The 20,451-nt window shown below is 43.4% G+C and overlaps 1 protein-coding gene across 1 annotated transcript in view; it reads left to right on the top strand.

Annotated features, from left to right (window-relative positions):
• The window catches only part of RHOJ (ras homolog family member J), a 54,732-nt gene extending 34,349 nt beyond the window's left edge, over positions 1-20,383 (top strand). The window contains exons 2-5 of the mRNA XM_030451975.1: positions 12,107-12,165; positions 17,450-17,614; positions 18,933-19,028; positions 19,934-20,383. Of these exons, the coding sequence (XP_030307835.1) occupies positions 12,107-12,165; positions 17,450-17,614; positions 18,933-19,028; positions 19,934-20,080 (467 nt within the window). The 3' untranslated portion in view covers positions 20,081-20,383. The remainder of the gene's footprint in view (positions 1-12,106; positions 12,166-17,449; positions 17,615-18,932; positions 19,029-19,933) is intronic.
• The last annotated feature ends 68 nt before the right edge of the window (positions 20,384-20,451 follow it).

Genomic DNA, 20,451 nt, shown 5'->3' with positions numbered 1-20,451 from the left:
TTAAAGCCTTTAGGGTAGCCAAGGAAAAAAAAAAAAAAAGACTTCAGATTTTCTTTTTTATCAGAAAGTTAAATAATTCCAAGATAGTTGTTTAGAGGGTTTAACATTTTGCGTAGAGGTTTTGAGCCGCTCGACAAATGTTCAACTGCTGCAAGCTGAAGGGTAAATAGAAGCTGAAGTTTGCTTCTGGTTCTAAGTAAAATGGACCCAATTCTGTTTCTGAGAAATGCAAAGCAGAGTTTCTGTCCTGGCCATCCTCAGGTGAAGGAATAGATACTCTATTTTAAAGCTCTTTCAAGCAACGGCCTACAGAAAAACATGCACAGGAAAAGCCAGCATTTAGGCAAAATTTAAACAAGATGCAGACTCAGAGCATCAGATGCTATTTTAAGCTACACTACAACAACACTGGAATGATGCCCAATGCACTGCTCCACTAGCTGAGCCAGAGAGCAGGTCTGACTGCAGGTGCCCTGCTCAAATGCCCATGGCAGTGCCTGGGACACACACGGGCACAGGTTCCTACCAGGGCTGTGCCCAAATGCAGCACTCAAAGCACCTCATCCCCTCCCCAGCATTAGGTACAGCAGCCAGCTCAGGGCAGATCTGGTCAGCTGGCCTGGCACCTAAATGTAAGGAATAGGAAGCTCAGACCCTTTGCACAGGTGGAAGCCAGGGTAGGGCCTGCTTCTTGGCTTGTATTCCTGCACATTAATCATATCATATCCTAAATCAATATAAAGTTCTTACGGAAAACTTTTTTGCCCCCTTTTGTGTACATCAGATATTTTTCATTCTTCCCTAGCTTCACATCTGTAAATTTTGTTGAACTTGCTGGTAAACAGAAAAGCCATTTTTCCCCTAAACCACAGCAGCAGGATGTGCCCCATGTGCCACAAGCTGTAGCATTAATGACAATGTCAGGGTAGCATCTCTCCACTATCCTGACCAGGACAGGCCCATTGTAGGTCTTGTGCCACTCACTTCATGTGGCTGTTCTACTGCAATTACCAATTCTGATTAATCTGTGGTGATACTGAGAACCAGCATGCCCAGCACAGACCATCTGCCCAATGGGGCCCTTGGCCACTCTTAGCCAGGAACTCTTCAGAAAACCAAGAAATGAAAGCTCTCCAGTTTGTCAGCCACAAGATCCTTGAAGAATTCAGTCCACTAAGTCACGGCCACTGAAGATAAGAATTCTTTTTCTGAAGTCTCTTGCTCAGTTAGCCTCTGGGACCTCTATCAAGTTCAGGGCACAGGGTTTCCTGCCAGAATGAGTGCCTGTGAAATAGCTACTCCATTAACTGAAGATCCAGCCCACAGTGAGAGCAATCTGTCCACTGCAGAGCAGAGATTCCATGCCCTTCCATCAGTATTATCTGTTCCCAGTGCCATCTAACCCAGGCCAGGCAGATCACCACAGTTTCTAGGGAGACACTGGCACAGCAAAGAGCCAGTGCTGCCTCTCCAAACTTTACTTCTCCCTTCTAGAAAAAAACAAATTCATCCCCGCCAAAAAAAAAACCCACCAAAAACAAACAAAAAAACCCCCAAAAAACCCTCCAAAAAACAAAAAAAAAACCAGTGCAAGAAGAGAAGTAGCAGAGAGCTGCCTTGATTTCCCACAACCGCAATAGGAAGCCTTGTCCCCCCATGCTGTGGGTAACACCCTGTGTATTGCCTGGATACACTCCAGTGAAATTTGTCTCATTTTGCCACTACTCTTCCATTTATTCTGATGATATTTATAGTCGTATTCCCTTGATAACCAGATGCCTTGACATGACTTTGGAGATAGCCTTCTCCCCAGCTCTCAGTTGCAGTCAGAGGAATCACTTTTGCCTTACACAGACAGGAGACAGAAGCCAGGTAAACAGTCAAAGGCTTCCTTTATTCCCACTTTTCCTTCTTGGACTAAGATTCACAATCCTTGCTCTGCCTTCCATGAACTTCAGATCACTGTTAAGATACTTCAAATACATCCTTTACAATTAGATTTCAGAAAACATTGGATTTAAAGATTCTTGACTAGCTTTATCTATCTTAAAATACATTGAAAATACCATAGCACCTGGCCTTTTGCAGGTCAAGTTAGCACAGATAGTTGAAATACCACTAAATTTACTCCAGTTATCACTTATTGTTTACAATCTCAGAACTACACCACCTACACTATTGACTTGAGCTCAGTTCTAAATCAGCAGATGTTCCTAGATACTGTGGCGTGGTAACAGAAGCTTTAAAAATATTTAGAAGAGCTAAAAATACAGATATAGATAATCATCTACATTCTGCCTTTCATTTGTTGGATAGGCTTACATCACTGTCACAACCAAAATTTCATTCTTTCATTCATCTCCATGCCACAGACAGTCACATGGTCTCAGGAAAGGCACTTTTCATTCTATCAGGGCTAAGAAGAATCCTAATATTCTTTGTTGTTTAGGAGCAATCCTAATATTTTTAATAACATATTCAGGTTCTATGTATTTATACTACTTAATGCTACATTTGCTCCTGTGTCTTAACATTGAGTTCAACTTAGTGCCGTTACTTTTACTAAAGAGTAATAAGCCCCTCAGTTGGATAATCAGTGAAATGCACACATCAGAGTCTATTTGCCTGCAAATTTAGTGCAATTAGCCAGGCAGTTCTGATTAATTTCTAACTGAGGAGCAGAGCTGCCTTCCATGGGGACAGCTGGTGGTGCACAGTGACCTGAACTACTCAGGAAGCCCCTTCCCGTCTGCTGCAGTGCAGAGCCCTCTCTTTAAGATAGAATGAAATTTAACAAAACACTCTCTCAGACACAATGTCAATTGTTCTTCAGTTCCCTGGGCACCACAATCACATTAGCATGGCTTGGCACAACCACTGAGGTCCCAAGAGCTCCCTCAGGACTGTATTACTGGAGAAACTGGGCACAGCTTTTCTTGCAGACACCCCAAGGTTCCTTCTTGACTTCTGCTATTGGCCAAGCTGAATTTGCTCAAGGATTGATTAGCAGAGCAATAACTCACTGAGATGCAGAGGAAATCCTCCAGTGCTGATTTTACAAACAATGAGGTCGATGATTCCGATAAATCAACCTCATTCATTCTGTCTATAAATAAGTAATGTCCCAGACTGGGAAGGAGCTGGCTCATGCTTTGCTGTTGTGCTTGTTCTGAATGCTATGGGAATTTCCATTCTCTTCCATGCATTTCTGGACCAGATTCTTTCTGTTTGGTCTTCCTAATCCACCTCCAGTGCTTTTTTGTTGTCATGTAAGCTGGCCAAAACTGAAGCCTGGCTTCTCAATTCATTTTGGAAGATTTATAGTGTTTGTATAAAAATTATTGGTGGGCTGGTATATAGCTTCTGTTTGCCTCCTCTGCAAAGCCAATACCCAGATGTGAAGAGCTGCAGCCTTTTTTCCTCTCAAGATGCTAAAAAAACACATAGTGCACATCATGAATCTTTCTATAGGGTGACAGTGTCTGGATGAATTTGTTCCACTTGCAGAATGGGACAACTGAGCTGCCATGTGGTGTCAGGCTGCTTCCCCAGAAGGGCTGCAAAGTGAGTCAGGGCTGGGCATTTTCCCACCAGAATCCTTAATCCTGTACAGAGGAGGGAGGGGGGTGCCCTTTGTTGCACATGAGAAATGAGTCCAAGACGAAGAGCAATCCCTAGAGGCAGCAAAGAGATGTCTGGAAAGGAAACACTGAAAAATGTTTAGATATCACTTCTCTGATGCTTCCCAAAAAGTCCTGCAGAAAAATCTTGTCTGAATTGTCAACCCCAGATTTTAAGATCTTGAACATGTTGGACTCTGGACTGTTAGAGTGAGTCCAGAGGAGGGCTACAAAGATGATCAGAGGGCTGGAGCACCTCTCCTACAAAGGCAGACAGAGAGCTGGGGTTGGTCAGCCTGGAGAAGAGAAAGCTCCAGGGAAGCCTTCTGAAGGCATTCCAGTACCTGAAGGGGTCCCAGGAAAGCTGGAGAGGGACTTTTTACAAGGGTGTGCAATGATGGGACAAGGGGAAATGGCATCAAACTGAAAGAGATTACAGTTAGATTAGACATGAGGAAGAATTTCTTTGCCATGAGGGTGGTGAGACCCTGGCACAGGTGGCCCAGGGAAGTTGTAGCTGCACCATCCCTAGAGGCATTCAAGACCAGCTTGTATGGGACTTGGGGCAACCTGGTCTTGTTGCAGGAGTCCTTGCCCATTCAGGGGGGTTGGAACCAGATGATCTTTAAGGTCCCTTCCTTACATTTAGAGTCTCCAGATTTTCTGTACAATAGCAGCATTAAAAAAAATGTAATAAACAGACTTAAAAATACAAAAGCCAGGAAAAGCTGGACTTTGGCCTTAAGAAAAGCATGAAGTACTCATTAAATAATGATGCTGGTCAACTAATGTGAGCTTTAGATAAGTCAGTGAGGGGTGACAGGTAGAAATAGGAAAGTCATGTTACCTCGGGCTAGATGGTTAATGAAACCATCGCCAGACACTGTCTAGCCATAGTGACTGCCTGAAAAAATTTGGAAAATAGCTACAAGAATGATAGAAGAATGAGAAAATGTGCCTTGTAGGAGGAAGACACTAGATAAGCTATTTAGAACAGAATAAATGATGCTATGAATCCTATCTGGGTTTAAAATCACTAAATGTTTGTGGCCTAAAGACAAAGCAGCAAATTCTTCATCACCTCATTAGACGAAGAGCTACACGAAGTGAAATCAGCTGAATCCCAGACCCCGAGGCCTCTGTGTGCTCCCACCGTGGGGAACAGGCTGGAAATGTTTTTCAGATATTGTAAATATCAGATGGGCAAAAGTATTTGCACAGCAGAACATAGATCTTATCCATTGATGAAGTGACAGAAAATTATGGTGTTTACTTAGAGCCCTTCAAAAAAATGCTGGTTCTCTGAGGCCTGGATGACCTAGTGGTAGATGATTACAGGAGCAATTAAAAAAAGACATTTAGTACAATTTACATCTCAAGGCTGATATTTAGGCCTATTACAGGGCAAAATAGCATCCTTTGGATTTTCATTTCAGAAAGAATATAGTTAAGCTCCAGGGTAAGTCTGAGATAGATTTATTTGCCTGTAATCAAGCCTTGTTTGCCGTGAAGGAGGCAGTGGTGAAACTTGCCTTGAGCAAAGCGTGACTCGATTTCCTGGAGATGACCCTCACATGTGGAAGAGAAGAATGGCCCAAGTTTGAGTCACAGGGCACTGGCAGACCCTGACTGAGGATGTGGGGGGTCCCATGACAACAGCTCTTATCTGCCCTGGCTGTGTTGACCACACAAAGTCTCATTCAGTCGAAGGGAAGGGAATGTTTCCAAGGCGGAACACTGCAAGGACAGCCTGCTAGATACAGTGGCAAACAGACATCAGAGATCAGCTGATCTGATTATCATTCCTGGCCTGAATGATGAGGACATGTCATGAAGGTCTTTCTTACTCTTTTGACTGGTCCCCTTTGGTGGCTGCCAGACTGTAGCATCCCCAGGGCTTTCCTTTGCAGGTTTGCTGGGTGTTCCCAGCTTCAGCTGGACCACTGTAATATCTCCTGAAAACTGGTTCACAGCAGCTAAAACAAAGTTCTTCAGACACTGACCCAACCAATATCAAAGCAGCATGTGGAATATTAATCCCTGGTGGCCTTATCTGTATCGTCTGCACCTGGATCAGCCCAACAAAGATATTTCTGAACACAAAAGAACCTGAAATAGGATCCATAAATGCACCCAAAGCAGATAGAAAATGCTATTAAAATTCACTGCCTACATTTACTTTGTTTTCCTGTTAAATAATGAAAGCTGCTGTTTCTTAGAGCCTGGGATATGTAGTTTCAGTTCAGTTACTTAGGTGACTGGGAACTAAAGAGAATTAGAGACCTAAGAGTCTTTGAGACATGCTTGAGTCCCGGTCCCTAGCAGAACCATAACCGAGATCCTGAAATTTTGGCTTTACAAAGCCTTATTTTGGAACTATGCAATACCAAAAAAAAAAAAAAAAAACAAAACTATTTACAAACAAGATTCTTAAAACCTCACTTCTTCAAACTCCTACAAATCCATTCCTGTCCTAACTGAGGTAATCCCCAGTGAGCAGAATAGATTCATGAAGGGGGAGAGATTAGGATTCTCATCTCATTACAAAAGTTTTCACAAAATTACATTCAGGAAGGAAGGAAAATATTATGCAGTGAGTAAACATGACATTGGTATCCCCAGATATATCAGCTGCTGGAGAACCACATTCAGCATGTCAATAATTTCACAGAAATAGCTCTGCAAGGTCCCAGAGGGAGGAATTTGAGGTCCCTGAGACACCCTGGCACTTGCTGCAGTGCACAGGGTATTCATTTGCTTCTGAAGATAAACTCTGGACTTGAGTCATGGTTTGCAAAGATGGTTGTCAGAGAAGGAGTAATGTTGCAAGACAAACCTCTCTTAGGGCACGGCACTCCAAGGTCCAACAGGTGCTCCAGCAGAGGTGCACAAAAAGTGCCCTGAGTCTGTTGCCTCAGGGTTGGTCAGCCTGGCTTGGTGCTATTGCTCTGGAAGTGACTGACCTCTCTGCTGGCTTGCTCAGGAGTGAGCTGAGCTTGTGTTTGGAAGCTCACCTTTTATTGGCCCCCCAGTCCTGCTCATGCACAGTGGGGGCCCACCCTAATCAGGCACAGGTGGGCTTAACACAAGCTCATGCCCACTACCTGGTAATTAGTGGCACCTGGTTGCCTCATTTCAGTACAGAGTAAAACCTGATTCCTGAGGGAATCGTTGACTGTTCTGTTCCGTCTTCTGAAGAGTTCAACCTAAACCTCAAATCTTTGCTGAGGAAAGCACACACCAAAAGAAAAAAAAAAACGAAAACCAAACAACTCATTATGCAGGTGGACTTTCTATTAATATATTTTAAATAATTCTGGTAAAGAACATGGGGGAAACCAATAATTTTTAGTTTTGGTATTGCTGAAAATATTCTGATTTTATAGGTCGGTGTTGTGGCAGATTTAGGGCATATTCACAAGGAAGAAGGCGTATCAGTTTCCTCATTTATTGCAACAACTCAGGAGGAGGAGGTTTTATTCTCACTTCCCCAGGAGCTGCTTTAGTCCTCTGAGGTGACACTGGGGTTCCAGTCTCTGCCTAGAGTATGGAGCAGTTCTCCTATTTTTCTGCCAGTAAAGTCAATGTTCTTTTGTGAATTTGAAACCTTCCCCTTTCTAAATGTCCTGAGCATGATTCGTGTTCTCTGGGTCAAAGCAAAACATTTCATGTTACAACTGAAAATGTTGTTCAACTGGAAACCGAAAAAAAAGAAATTTGTGTATCTTATATTGAATTCCTGTGTCTCTGTGTGTGCACATATGTATTTTAAAGACAAAAATATTGCTCTGTTTATTTTTCATTGCTCTCCTCTTTTCTTTGTATCTGACCTGCATGTAACACATTGATCAGATCCCATTCCAGTTACATGTACCTTTTCACCAGGCAAATACATGCTAGAGCAAAGTATTCCTCCCTCTTAAATGAGGTCTGTGTGAACCTTTGGAAGTGGAAGGAAATCTTTAGGGCACATATTTTCTATCTAGAAATGAAAAATTTTTTCATCTAACTATCACTTAAACCAGTAAGAACCTAAATTTTTCATTTAAACTATATGACAGCTGGCCAAAAATTATTCTTCTGCCCATCTTCTGATTTTACCTTCTTTACCAGATGGAAAAGAAGCAGGTTTGGGCATTTATACTTCCAGCAGGTCAACAAGAATTGCAATTGTTCTTATCATAGTCACTATTAATCTGTGTTAAGTAGCGTGCATCTGGTATATATAGTGAAGAGACAAACTTGATGGTCAGAACTTGCTGACAAGGGCAGAAGATGGTCCTTGCAAAAGTTTGAGGCTTGATGCAGACTAATTGTCAAAAAAAAAGATGAGAAACCTTCCCACCCAGGCAGGTGCTACCATCTCTCTTTGCTGTCAGACTCTTGTGTTCTTTCTACAAAGCAGCTGGACCTTTATTTGTTGGCAGGAAGGCACTAGCATAAACAGATGACTTCTCCCATGTGCTATCACGTTAGACATTGCCTAAGCTATTGCATATATTCTGGATAGTGGTTTCCCAGTCATTTGCGTCTACAAGCATTTCTTCACAGGCATGGAAAAACCCCCATGATGAGTACACCCCCTCTCCCATACCGCAGCTAAATGCGCCTGACTTTTGATGTCATACCAAAGACTTAGGTGTTGCTTTGTGCTGTTAATCAAATATAAGAGATTCAGGAAAGGCAGAAGGCAATTTATGTCCCTTTTCTGTCATTTCAAACCCTGAAGATTGCTGTTGTGTGGCTGAAGGGCCCTTCAATGCATACAGTCCCACAAAGTCACCAAAACATTCCTGTGAACAAATGAAACAAAATGGGGCAAGAGTTTGGCCAAGGCTGATCCTTGACAGGTGGATCTGGGACAACCTGGGCATCAAGAATATCAACACAAATTGTCTAACTGTCCCCAGGAAAACAAACTAACCACTTATTTAAAAACAAAGCTCCCCACTCAGAACAGTTCATGGTCTATATACCAGAATAACAGAATTATTGAGGCTAGAAAATAAATCAACCAGTCCAGCCCGTGACCTAACACAACCACACTGGTAAGACAAGGGCACTAAGTGCCACATCCAACGTTTCCTTAAACACCTCAAGGGACAGTGACTCCATCACTTCCCTGGGCAGTGAAGGGAAGATCCAGCCCACACAATAACTCATCTAGCACTTTGCTTCTCTGCTGTGGCCTTCAATTGGGACAGCACATTTCAGAGCTGTGTTGAAGCCCATCAGCAAAGCCCCCAGGCACACAAAGGGCTGCAACAAAGCCCTGGAGGTGACCCAAAAAAATTACTGAAACTCTAGCAAGCAATACTCAGCTAATTTAGGATCTAACCAACATTTCTAAAGCAGTGGTTTGCACATCCCACACTCAATAAAAACCCCCCAGTGAAAGGAGGAAAACGTCAGCCTTCTCGCATCAGCTGATGCAACCCAGGATGGAATCAAGAGAGAACCAGGACTGTGCAAGCATTCAGCTACATTTTATTGCGGTCCCCACTTCACTTGATGTTAAAGGCCATGACGTTTCAGTGCTTAATCACTGTACCTATGTAGCCAGTAAAGGGCAAGGAGAGCTTGTATTTATCTTGTTACTCCATGACTGCTCATAAAGCTGACTTCACAAACTCATAAAGAAGCCTGCATAACCCCAGTGGCTGGGAAGGAACTTGGCCTTGGCTTCCCAGAGGCTTGGCTACTGAGAGAACAGGAAAAGATAGTAACAGGGTAAGTAAAAGTAAACTGAGATAAAGCCAAAAGCAAGGCTTACAAATTTAGCAGAGCAATCTCAGCTCATAAATTCGACCTACCAAGTGGACACACTGAACAGCCTTTTGCCTGACAGAGGATGACTGATAAACTCTTAGTATAAAAATACCATAATGTTTTCACAGGCAAAAGCCATTTATTTTGACATCTGGTTTTGCCTGCATGAAAGTGTGGTGGAAATTTCAGCACCGATCCATTAATCTAGGCATTGCTGTTTCAGGAGCCAGAGATTATTTAAATTGTCAGTGTGAGCCACTTGGTTCCCACTGCATCCCCAGCCAGGAATCCAGAGGCAGCAGTTTGCCTGTGGCTGAAGTTTAACCAAGAGGACAGTTTCTCTGAGGTCATAGCTGTAAACTTAGAGAGGTGATGTGGACAGGGAGGACATCTGATGATGATGTAACAGATTAGAACAATCTACAAGAAGAAAGAAAATATAAATTTTGATGGGAAAAACAAAAAGAGAAAGTTAAAGAAAATAGAAAAAAAGAAGAAATCCTCTAAGAAGAAAGAGACAAAAAGAAAGAGCCTTGTTGCAAAATACCCACCATGACTCCACAGAGCACAGGTAACATCTTAGGATCTGTTGCAGTATAGCCTTCTAGAGAAGCATAGTGCACCAGAGACAGGCTGGAGCTCTACCCAAAGCTTGTTTCCAACCCATATTAACTGCTGGAACCAGGCAACAATTTCTATCTGCAATAGGGCTTTTTGCCAACATCATTCTGTCAATCAGATGCCACCAAGAGATGGGTCAGCAAAGCTTCACAGCAGCCTAAACCTGGACAGAGTAAATGTCAATGCAACTTCTGTTTATGAACACTGAAGACCTGAGCTCATCTTTGGAAGAAGGACTCAGCTCAGTTTCCTTGCTCAGCATGAGGAGTAGGGCTGGATAACTGTGTCAGTACTGAGATACATCTGTATGCCCTGGCTTCACAGCTGCCCCTTGAAGGCTGACCAAGGCTGTGACTAGAAAAAAAAAACAAGTGCAGGACCACTAGTGTCCCCCATAACTTCTGAGAAGGGAACTTAAAAAAGCAAGAGAACTGTCAGTAGTCTTATGCACAGTTCATGCCTATACTGGGATATTTTGAGAATTCCTACACCCCAAAATGTTGAAAACCAGGGGTCTGGGGAGTTTTAGTTCAACTTATTTTTATTCAAGTCATATTGCAAGAAGGGGATGGGGAATCAGGGCTGCCTTCTCTCTGCATTGGTACCCATCTTCACACCCTGATGCCTGGTTCCCTGGGCTCTAACACCCATGGACATCCATGCTCAACAGCCAGCAGCATTTTGAGTTCCCCTGGGAACTGCACTGTGTACAAGCTGCCTCCTGAAGTGAGGAGCTGGAGGAGGACTCTCAATCCCTGTCCCATCTTCTCTTTTCCCCTACATACTCATACCATGAGGCATCCCCAACAGTGGGTAACTGCAGCCCATCCTGCTCTCCTCAGCAAGTCTGGCCCACACTGAGCCTTTGGACTTTCAGGATGTCAGTTTTGCTCTGTTTATATTCTAGCAAAATTACTGTGTCGCTTTGCAAGCAAGTAAAGCTGCTGAATAATCACTCTGTCCAGTCACACTGACAGAGATTTCAGGCTGAAGAGAATCCAAATGGGACATTGCTCCCCAGTGCAGGAGCTATTCATTTCTATAAACTGCTAGTATTAACTGCCTTTCTCCTGAAAAAAGTCTTATCACTTAAAAAAAAAGTCAGCAAGACCTTGTGTGATGTTTTCAAGCCTCCTCTTTGACAAAAGTACCTGTTAGTCTTTCCAAGCTCTCACTAATTCCAAGTTGTCATTGGCTGATTGGCACCAGTGGTAGCCTCCCTGTACCCCAACCACATCTTTGTGTACATTCCAGCTGTTTACTCTGGTGCTGAGGAAAAAAAAACAAAATTGGACTGTGAGAACAGCATTTTGTGCAGCAACCTTCCTGATGAATGTCTGCAGTCTTCCTGTTGACTAATTGGTAGAATTGGATTCCCCCTTTCTTTCCAGTTGAGTAGTAATGGTTTAAGCAGATTAACTGCTTAAGTAAATGTCATACACACAGGTCATCCTTCCTCCCTGTCCTTTGAAGCACCCACCACAAAGCCCCACACATTAAGCACTTTCCACCTGACTTGTGATTGCATCGCACAGGACAGGACACGTTGTCCAAGAGGCAGCACAACTCCACTGAGATCCATCAGATATCAGCCACAATGGAATGCTTCATCATTTCACAGCCTGGAAGAAATAAAATAATAATGATAATAATTATAATTATAATAATGATGATGATAATAATAATAATAACAATAACAATAATAATAATAACCTATCAATGCTCCATGGCAAACCTATCCCAGTGTTCATGGTGGTGAGGCAGGAGATCTGTGCTTTCACATCCTAGCACCTCATGGGGTCAGCTGGTGGCTGCAGAGACAGAAGAAAATATCCCCAGGTCTCTGAGTCCCTGGAAGAAGTGGGGTGTGCAGCTCATTGCTCTTGGCTGTAGCTTGGCATGAAGGATTTCCTTTGGTTGTGGCTTTAGGTTGCCTTTAACTTGGGTTGAATAGATGCACTTGGTTTTGCATGCACATTTTAAGACATGTGCTAACGTGCCTAGCACGAGGGTCTGCTGGCATTTTAGGACTAAAACACATAAAAATGAAGTCAGTGGCTTGAGCATAAACAACATCTCCTGTTTCTCTCTTCCAGTAACTGTGACTGTGGGAGGACAACAACACTTGCTGGGACTTTATGACACTGCAGGGCAGGTAAAGTACTTCAAATCATTTATCATTTTCCTTTCCCATGCTTTGTTACTGTCATATTTTAGGGCTTGTTGTTCATACTGTTTGTGGGATGTCTCTCTTCACAAGTATTAACAATCAGTTGTGAGCTGTAATGGCTGTATTGCTGACCTTTTTTTTTCTACGTAAAGTTTTCACTCTGGTTCATCAATAAAACACAAACAAATACATTCATCCTTAAGAATTAATTTTGTCTAAGCAAAAAACTAGAGCCTGATGAGTCTGTTCAGACATCCATATACCCACCTCTTACTGCAAATACGTTTCATATAAAGCCAATTGTTTTCTTTCATTTACCACATGGTGGCATTGAAGATACAGGGAAGAATTCCCATTTCTGAGATCAGAAAACTAGTATAATACAGCATTGCTTTATTGATCACAAACTATTGACTTTCTAACTGGTAAATCCCAGCCAGATTGGGATCCATCTCAACATCCTTCTCCCAGGACAATGGTGTCCATTACAGGAGAGCCTGTGCCCCATGCTTATTTAGATATATAATGCTTTTACTGTTTCAGCTGTCCACAGTTGGACACAGTGTGCTTGCACTAAAAGTGTGCAGAATTCTGGTCTGTGACATTATCTCACCCTCAAGAGAGGAAAGGAGTGTATTTCTCATTGCTCTATCAGTTGAAGGGCAGAAGAAAGTATCAGGAGGAAAGTGTCTTTAGGGTGAAATTTCCCACTGCCAATGACTGGCAGAGTAGAGGATCACAATCCTCACAGAAACTTTGCATAAAATCATCTGCTGAGAGGGAAGGGAGCAGATCCCAGTTCTCTCCCAGCCTGGGAAGTATTCAAGAGCCATGCAGATGAGGCACTTCAGCACATGCTCCAGTGGCATGGTGATTTTTATTTTGTTTTGTTTCATTCTGTTCCTTTTTCTGGGTTGATGGTTGGAAGCAGTGATCTCAGAGGTCTTCTCCAGCTGTGACAATTCTGTGATTCTGTAATCCACCAGCTCCTCTAGTCAGAGCTGGCACTGGGGTCAGCAGGACAGGAGAACAGATCAAGAAGCCTGTGTCACTCTCTGGGACCCAGCAACCCTGGATGCAGGGCTTTGCTTTCAGAAGCACTTCTTGGCTGTGCCATTCTTGCCCATTTTGGGAAGCACTGGAAGCCAGTCTGAAGTTATGTTCACAGTTCCTAGTCAGAGTTTACCCAGTGCCTTAAGATTTCTTCTTGTTTTGTGGAGCTGAGAGGTCCACCCACCAGCCACTTCCTCAGCAGCATATCCTCTTATTTGGCCTCCTCTCTGACAAACTTGACTCCTCTGTCCACTCCTTCCCAATCATTTTGCCAGCTCATGCTTTAAACCAGCCAGAGCACCACCTGCCTCCAAGCACCATTTCTAACTCATCAGGCTCATTTCCCTTTCAGCCTTTGGTCCAGAGGACGGGGCCATCTAGACAAAACTCAGAGTATGAATCACTTCTTGATGATTGTATCTCCATGAAGGCTGAAAGGATGATGCTTCCCACATGCTCATGCTACAACAACAGATCATCTGGGCTGTTTCCTCCCTCCTTCTCCTTGTGTTGTGTGGCTTTCCAAAGGCATCGCTGTGAAGTCATAGCCAAAAATAGCACTTGACATTACGGTGCTAGAAAACATATGCTAATGAAATAACAAATGGAAAATGTACTTACTCCTGCAGCAGGACCCTCCGTCAGCCTGAAGGGAGAGCTGGCAGAGGCCCCAGAGCTGGGGTATCTGGTTTTCTCCATCCCTGGCACAAACAGTCCTAGGAGGGAAAAAACAGTGTTCTATTTTCCCCAGGCTGGGCTCTGGTGAGGAGTGCTTGAAGAGGCTGACATTAGTTCAGGCTGGATGTGAGATCAGCACAGCAGCAAGGAAAAAAAAAAAAAGCAAGTTTTGCTGGACTTTCTGGGGCTGAACCCCACTAGGCTGTTAGAGCTGTGGGGAAGCAACAGCAGTCAATGTATCTTGGCCCCAGCAAGTCACAGGTTTGTAGCTCAGCAAGGACAGGTCTGGTGTTGTTGGCATTTCCTGGCCAAACCAGTGGCCAGGCAGTGAAACAGGGAAGCCTTGCAATTGTTAAATATCAGGCAGCAAAATGCAAACACCACTCTGGGAAACTAAGGATCAGCTACAGCCCAATCCCATGAGGAGTCACATCCCTTCCCAAATTGCACTGTCACTAGATGCAGAACCACTGGTTATAAAATCACAGAATTACAGAATCATACAATCATTTTGATTAGAAAAGACCTTTAATATCATTCAGTCCAAGCCCACCACTAAACCTTGTCCCCAAGCACCAGATCTACGCATCTTTTAAATACCTCCAGGGACCGTGACTCCACCACTGCCCTGGGCAGCCTGTTCCAGGTCCTGACAATTTTTAAAATGAACCAATTTTTCCTAACATTTAAACCTATATGCCCCCTACCCTTGCAAATGTCCAGTCCCCTTTTTACACTATTTATTTGCTGGACATCAAGTATCTCTGAATGAGAAGTTATCCTGATGCACCTCAAAACTGAGCATTGCAGGGCTTTGTAGCCTTCTCCTGGAGAAAGAGGGTTTTTGCCTGATGCAGTTTGATGCCTTCTGCCAGCCCGTAGACACAGGCTTGTACAAGAGCCCAGAACAACCCTTATCCACAACATATGTTGTTCTGCTTTAAACTCTGTGGATACTCCTGGTTGCCCAGATGGGACACATAACCTCTTCTGTGTGATGCATGGTTGTCCCTCCTTGTGTCCTATATAATGCTCTTTGTTGCTAACAGAAATCAGGAACTCCCCTCCTGAAAAAAATATTTTCTAGGGACTCCAAAGGAACAAGCAAAATAAAATTAAATGCACACTCGTGTAGCTGCCACTTTCAGGCAGAGGGATTGTGGCTTTTAGTTTGTAATTTTAATGGTACAGTTCCAGCCCCTTTAAATAGGCACATCTGGTATATTGAAACTGGTTGTATTTAGCCAATTTCTTTCCAAAAACCCCGAATCAGAATTCCTCAAGGGCTTGCTGCCACCGTGTGGCTATTTTAGGAGGCAGATTTACAGCAATGGAACCGAAAATGCAGAAAATGCCTTTGCCAAGCACCAAGATTCATCCCGTATATAACTATAGTATAATCTGTGACAAGTCATCAGGTTTGATGTTTTGGGTTAAGATAATGTCCCATCATCAGTCAGGCATCAGGACAGCACCCACATACAATTTGTCTGTGCTATCATTCAGTTGTTTCTTGGCTTCCACCATGTTGGCATCCAGGTTCCAGTAACTCACCTGCTGGGAGCTGGGTGCCATCTCCAGAGCATGATATAAATCTCATCTCACCAACTTTGCTTCTTCATGGGGTGTGTCACTTATGTTCCCACAAACATCTCTGAGGGCTTTTTCCTGCCATTCCCTGAAAGTGGAGAATTCATCCTTTCTTGGGTTGGTACATCCAAACACCTCCTCTTGTCATGGATATTCAGATCTTTACTTTCTATGACAGTGGAAAGATAGAGGTCAGTTGACAAATACTCTGGTTTACACCAAATACTGTGGCAGTAGAGCCTGAGGTGGTAGCAGGGAATTTACTCTTCAGTTGAATTGAATTTAGGATAAGGAACATTCAGCTGGACCAAACAAAACATTTTGTTTCTTGTTTAGGATTTTCTTTGAAAGTCTTTTTAATGAGACGGAGGTAAATTTGGCCACATACTTCCTTTCAGAATAAATAATTAAGGTTTTTGTTCAGAAAAAACTGTAGCAGACTTTTTACACAAACAATTAGCACTTTTCAGAAACCAGTGTGAATGCAGAAGTAGTCTGGATCATCTTATCACTGCATGGTCCATGAACAGAAAACTTCAGAAAAAGCACTCAACTCATAATTAAATCCTCTCATTTGTTGACCCAACCAAAGCAAGAGAGAAGCAAGGCTGACTGAAACTCCATCTAATCTGGAGACACAGTCATACAGTCCTGCATCATTTTCTCCTGCAGGACAGAAAGCAGCTGAGTGGTTTTCCCTCTCTCAAATAAGTGTTCTCAAGTCTGAGCATTAGCACCTTTTCATCTTTTTTTGTTGTTGTTTGTTTTTTTTTTTTAGTTATTAATTATTTCAGTATCTGCAAAGCAGAACTGCACCAGTGGAAGTTTCAGACAATTATAACCAAAAGTGACTGTACTGCAGTGATTTAAGACTTGCTTAGAATGTAGAAACTATAAAGTGAAGATCTAGATCTCACTCAGGCTTCTCAGCAAATGTATTATTTTTTCCCCCACTCCAATTTTCTGGTCCTTTCCCCTTTTTAATTTTGGACCCCTAAAATTAAGTCTTCAGAACATGTGTACCCTCTCTAAAAGCTGCTTCATTGATTTTTTTGAGGAAAACAGGTTTCATAGAAAGTACCCACTAGACACAGCTACATATGCTCTCACCAACAGAAAGAGCCTGTCTTCCACATGGCTTGCAAAACCTCTGCTCACTCTCAGCATCTCAAGCCTGAAAACAGACCCAAATACTTCCTTGAAACCCAGCTATGAAAGACAGATCATGACACAACATAGCTGCACTTCAAGCTGTTTGAAAATTCACCTTCTTCACAAGGAGCACAAAGACAACTTTCCTTCTCCAGCCCTAGGCCTGAGGAAACATGAAATCATCCCCAGTGATTTACCCAGCCCCTGAAGGCTGGATCTCATCTGTTCTGTGCTTTCAAGATGAGTGCCTTCTTCTGACTGACACATTGCCGAGTACCACATGCTACTAGGATGGCACCAAATTGACCTAAGACCTGTAGTTTTTGTATGTGGGCATGTCTAGAATGCCTATGGGGAACAGAAAGCCCATAATAGTAACAGAAAAGCCCTAAAAGATGTGTGTCATCAGTAAATATTAGCTAGAGGTGGCAGTTACATAAAATTTCCCAGGCTGGCATCACATTGCTGGAGGGTTGAGGCTGGTACACACAGTCTCAAGATCAATTTTTATTTTATGGCCCATGATGGACACTCTGTAGCATTGGCATCTGCACCAGCATCCCCACAGATAGCATGTGCACACATAAAAAAACATGTTTCACTCTTTTGAGGAAAGATACTAACAAGACAGCACTCCTGCCCCATAGGGTGTGATTTCCCCCACAGCAGCTCCCCAGAGGTTATGGATGTGTGTGAGCATGGAGGGACAGCGTGGAGCAGATGACTGAGAGCCAACATGATGCCCCTATCTGTGATTGTCCACCACCCCATGTGTTTGCCATTTTCCCCCTGCCAGGAGGACTACAACCAGCTGAGACCTCTGTCCTACCCCAACACAGACGTGTTCTTGATCTGCTTCTCAGTGGTGAACCCTGCCTCCTACCACAACGTCCAGGAGGAGTGGGTGCCTGAACTGAAAGTCTGCATGCCCAATGTGCCTTATGTCCTCATAGGAACACAGGTAATGCTCCTCTGGGGCACCACTGGCCACCACAAAGGTATAGAGAATGAGGGAGCTCCTGGTCCCCCCCACTGGGGCTGGAGCTTGAGCTCTGTGGAAATGTTTCCAATTTAAGTTCTTATGTGAAATGCAGCTGGAGTTTCAGATTAGAGGAAAACTCAGGGTCTGGGAACAGAAATCAATATGCATCTGTCCCATTATGCTAATCACTCAAAACTCATGGCAAAACTCCTCCCATCTTTTTATTCAAATGTACATAATTTTGGTCAAGACATATATACCTATGTGGAGAAAAGATTTCTAACAGGCTTTAATGAAGGGAAAAAAACCTGACCAAAGTCTGTGGTTTGAAACAGAAGCTAAATTTCAGTCTAAAAATTTTAAAATGGGAATAACTAACCAATGTCTTACTGAGAGACCTGGGAAGAAAATAGCTTCCCTTCTTGATTTTACATCAACATTGTAATCATCATCACCATCCTGCTTATGTTGTAGTGGCTGTTAGACTAGATGAACAAAACACTTTGTTTTGGCCTTAAAACCTATGAATCTAGCGATCAAATAAAAAAGTACCTTAAATATGGGTTCACTTCCCAGAGTCGCTGGAGACTGAGGAGTAGGGATACAACCATCTGGCAAATGTTCAAACTCTGGATGGTAACCTAAGCCAAGTTAGAGAAACATTGAATTTTGGTCACAACCAAATTCTTCATGCCGTTGGTAAGTCAAATCATTCAAACACTGTTTTTGTTTTCCACACTGGAATAATCTAAAACACCCATTTTAAAACAGTATTATTAACTTTGGATCACCCACTCTGAAAATGGATGGGTTTGAAATGCCAGAATGCTTCACCTCGATGTTTTCCATAGAAATAAAATATTGTGTTTCAAGTCAGTCAGACTGAGCTGCATCTGTCTGGCCTGTCAAGATGGTTTTGGGTGATGCAGTGCAGGGTCACAGCAGCTTCCCCTTCCAGTGGGTCTCAGTTTTCCAATAATGCTTTCCAAGATTCATATTTCCTTGTGAAAGCCACTGAGAACCACATCTCTACTGTACCATAGCTATCTGAGTAGCCCCAGTAACCCACAGGTGGGAACTAATTCATGTTAAACACAAAGAAAATTTTAAAAATTAAAAAAGAAAAAATAAAAGAAGAAGAGAAAGTCTTATGCAATTTCTAAAGTATCATGTGAGTCTGAGAGAAGAGATGCTCTTATGTGAGGACAGGACTGTGGGTTTGTAAAGCAATGAAAAACCTGTCTCATGAATTACAGAAAGGTGATACTGAACATAAGGCTTGTGTATTTTCTGTTAGATTGATCTCCGGGATGATCCCAAAACTTTGGCTCGGCTGCTTTACATGAAGGAGAAACCACTCACCTATGAGCATGGAGTGAAGCTAGCCAAGGAGGTAATTGCTTTTTCTGAGGTCCCATGAAATCGATTGATCACAGCTTTCCCTTGGGTTTGTTTTGTTCAAGATGAACTCCTCCAGGGCATGTTGGTTGATCCTAGACAGAGATAAAAGCTTGTGTTCAAACAGGCTGGACCCAGACACCAGTTGCAACTTTCAAGTCTGCTGCTCTGCTGAGACACCCAATTGAGCTCTAAGCAAAGCAGAGAGGTGCACAGGCAGGACAGGAGGTGGCAAATAGGGCCCAAAACACATTTTACTGACCTCTTAAGACAGGTGTTTCTCGTTCACCCATCAGCAGAAAAAAACCTGAATAAGCAACAAGATTGCTGAAGAAGCTGAAGCTACTTTTCCAGGCCACTGCATGTGTTTGTGTCATACCAGCACCCCCAGGGGACTCCCATCTCGAGATGATGCTTCCCAGAAGCCAGCTGGAAGCCCTCCCTCAGGTAGCTGCTCCCTGGAGTTGCAGGAGGCAGGATACAGGGGTGAGAAGTCAGGGGAGAAGAGCCAAGTATACAAAGGGGTTCAGCTAACAAGCCAGCATCTCCTGGAAACCTCCTAGCTGCACAGACAGGAGGCCAAGCTCCCAGTCCAGCACAGGGATGCAGTTTCCCTGTCTCTCTGGTGGGATTACTGCTCCCCACTAACCCCTGAGGTGAGATAGAGGTGTTGATGCTCATCTCTGATCCCTCTCTCAGGATGACCAACTGAGCTTGTCCCTTAATCCCATAGGTAGACAGGTAGCCAGATGCAAACCAGAGCAAAGACCTGACCCCCTTTCTAAAGTTCTGGGCTCCTCTCAGCATCAGGGTATGTGTGTACATGGAAGGATGCTGGAACAGGATTGCTCTGTGTCTCTCTCCCAATGGTGGGTACTCATGTTTATCTCTCTTTATCAGATAGGAGCACAGTGCTATCTGGAGTGCTCAGCCCTCACACAGAAAGGCCTCAAGACAGTCTTTGATGAAGCAATCCTGACCATCTTCCATCCCAAGAAGAAGAAGAAGCGCTGTGCAAAGTGCCACAGCTGCTGCACCCTCGTGTGAAGCCACCTGGAGAGAAAAGCAAGATGAGTTCCATGAAACCAAGCAAGGTTAGAAAGGCAATGAAGATCACATGCAACTGAAATGGGGAACGTGACCAGAAAGAGGTCATTTTCACCCAAATATAGGAGCCCTCCATTCTGTGAAACCTCCCAGCTGTATCACACCAGGCTGACTCATGTCTCTGTGCTTTCCTAACCCTCCAGAGCTGGATGCAGGCTGCTCCCACTGCTGAGCCAACAGAAACCATGCTGCCTGCTCCTGCTTGACTCCTCACCTTAGGAATTAGGTGAAGGTGATATGTGGAAAAACAAAGAACTAGAACTAAAGGCGGTAAAAGAAACAAGAGAAACTCCATTTGTGGCCTTAAGCAA

Source organism: Calypte anna, chromosome 5A (genome assembly GCF_003957555.1).
Source record: "Calypte anna isolate BGI_N300 chromosome 5A, bCalAnn1_v1.p, whole genome shotgun sequence".
NCBI lineage: Eukaryota > Metazoa > Chordata > Aves > Apodiformes > Trochilidae > Calypte > Calypte anna.
The sequence above is the reverse complement of the archived record's forward strand: the minus strand, read 5'-3'. Positions and strand labels throughout refer to the sequence as shown.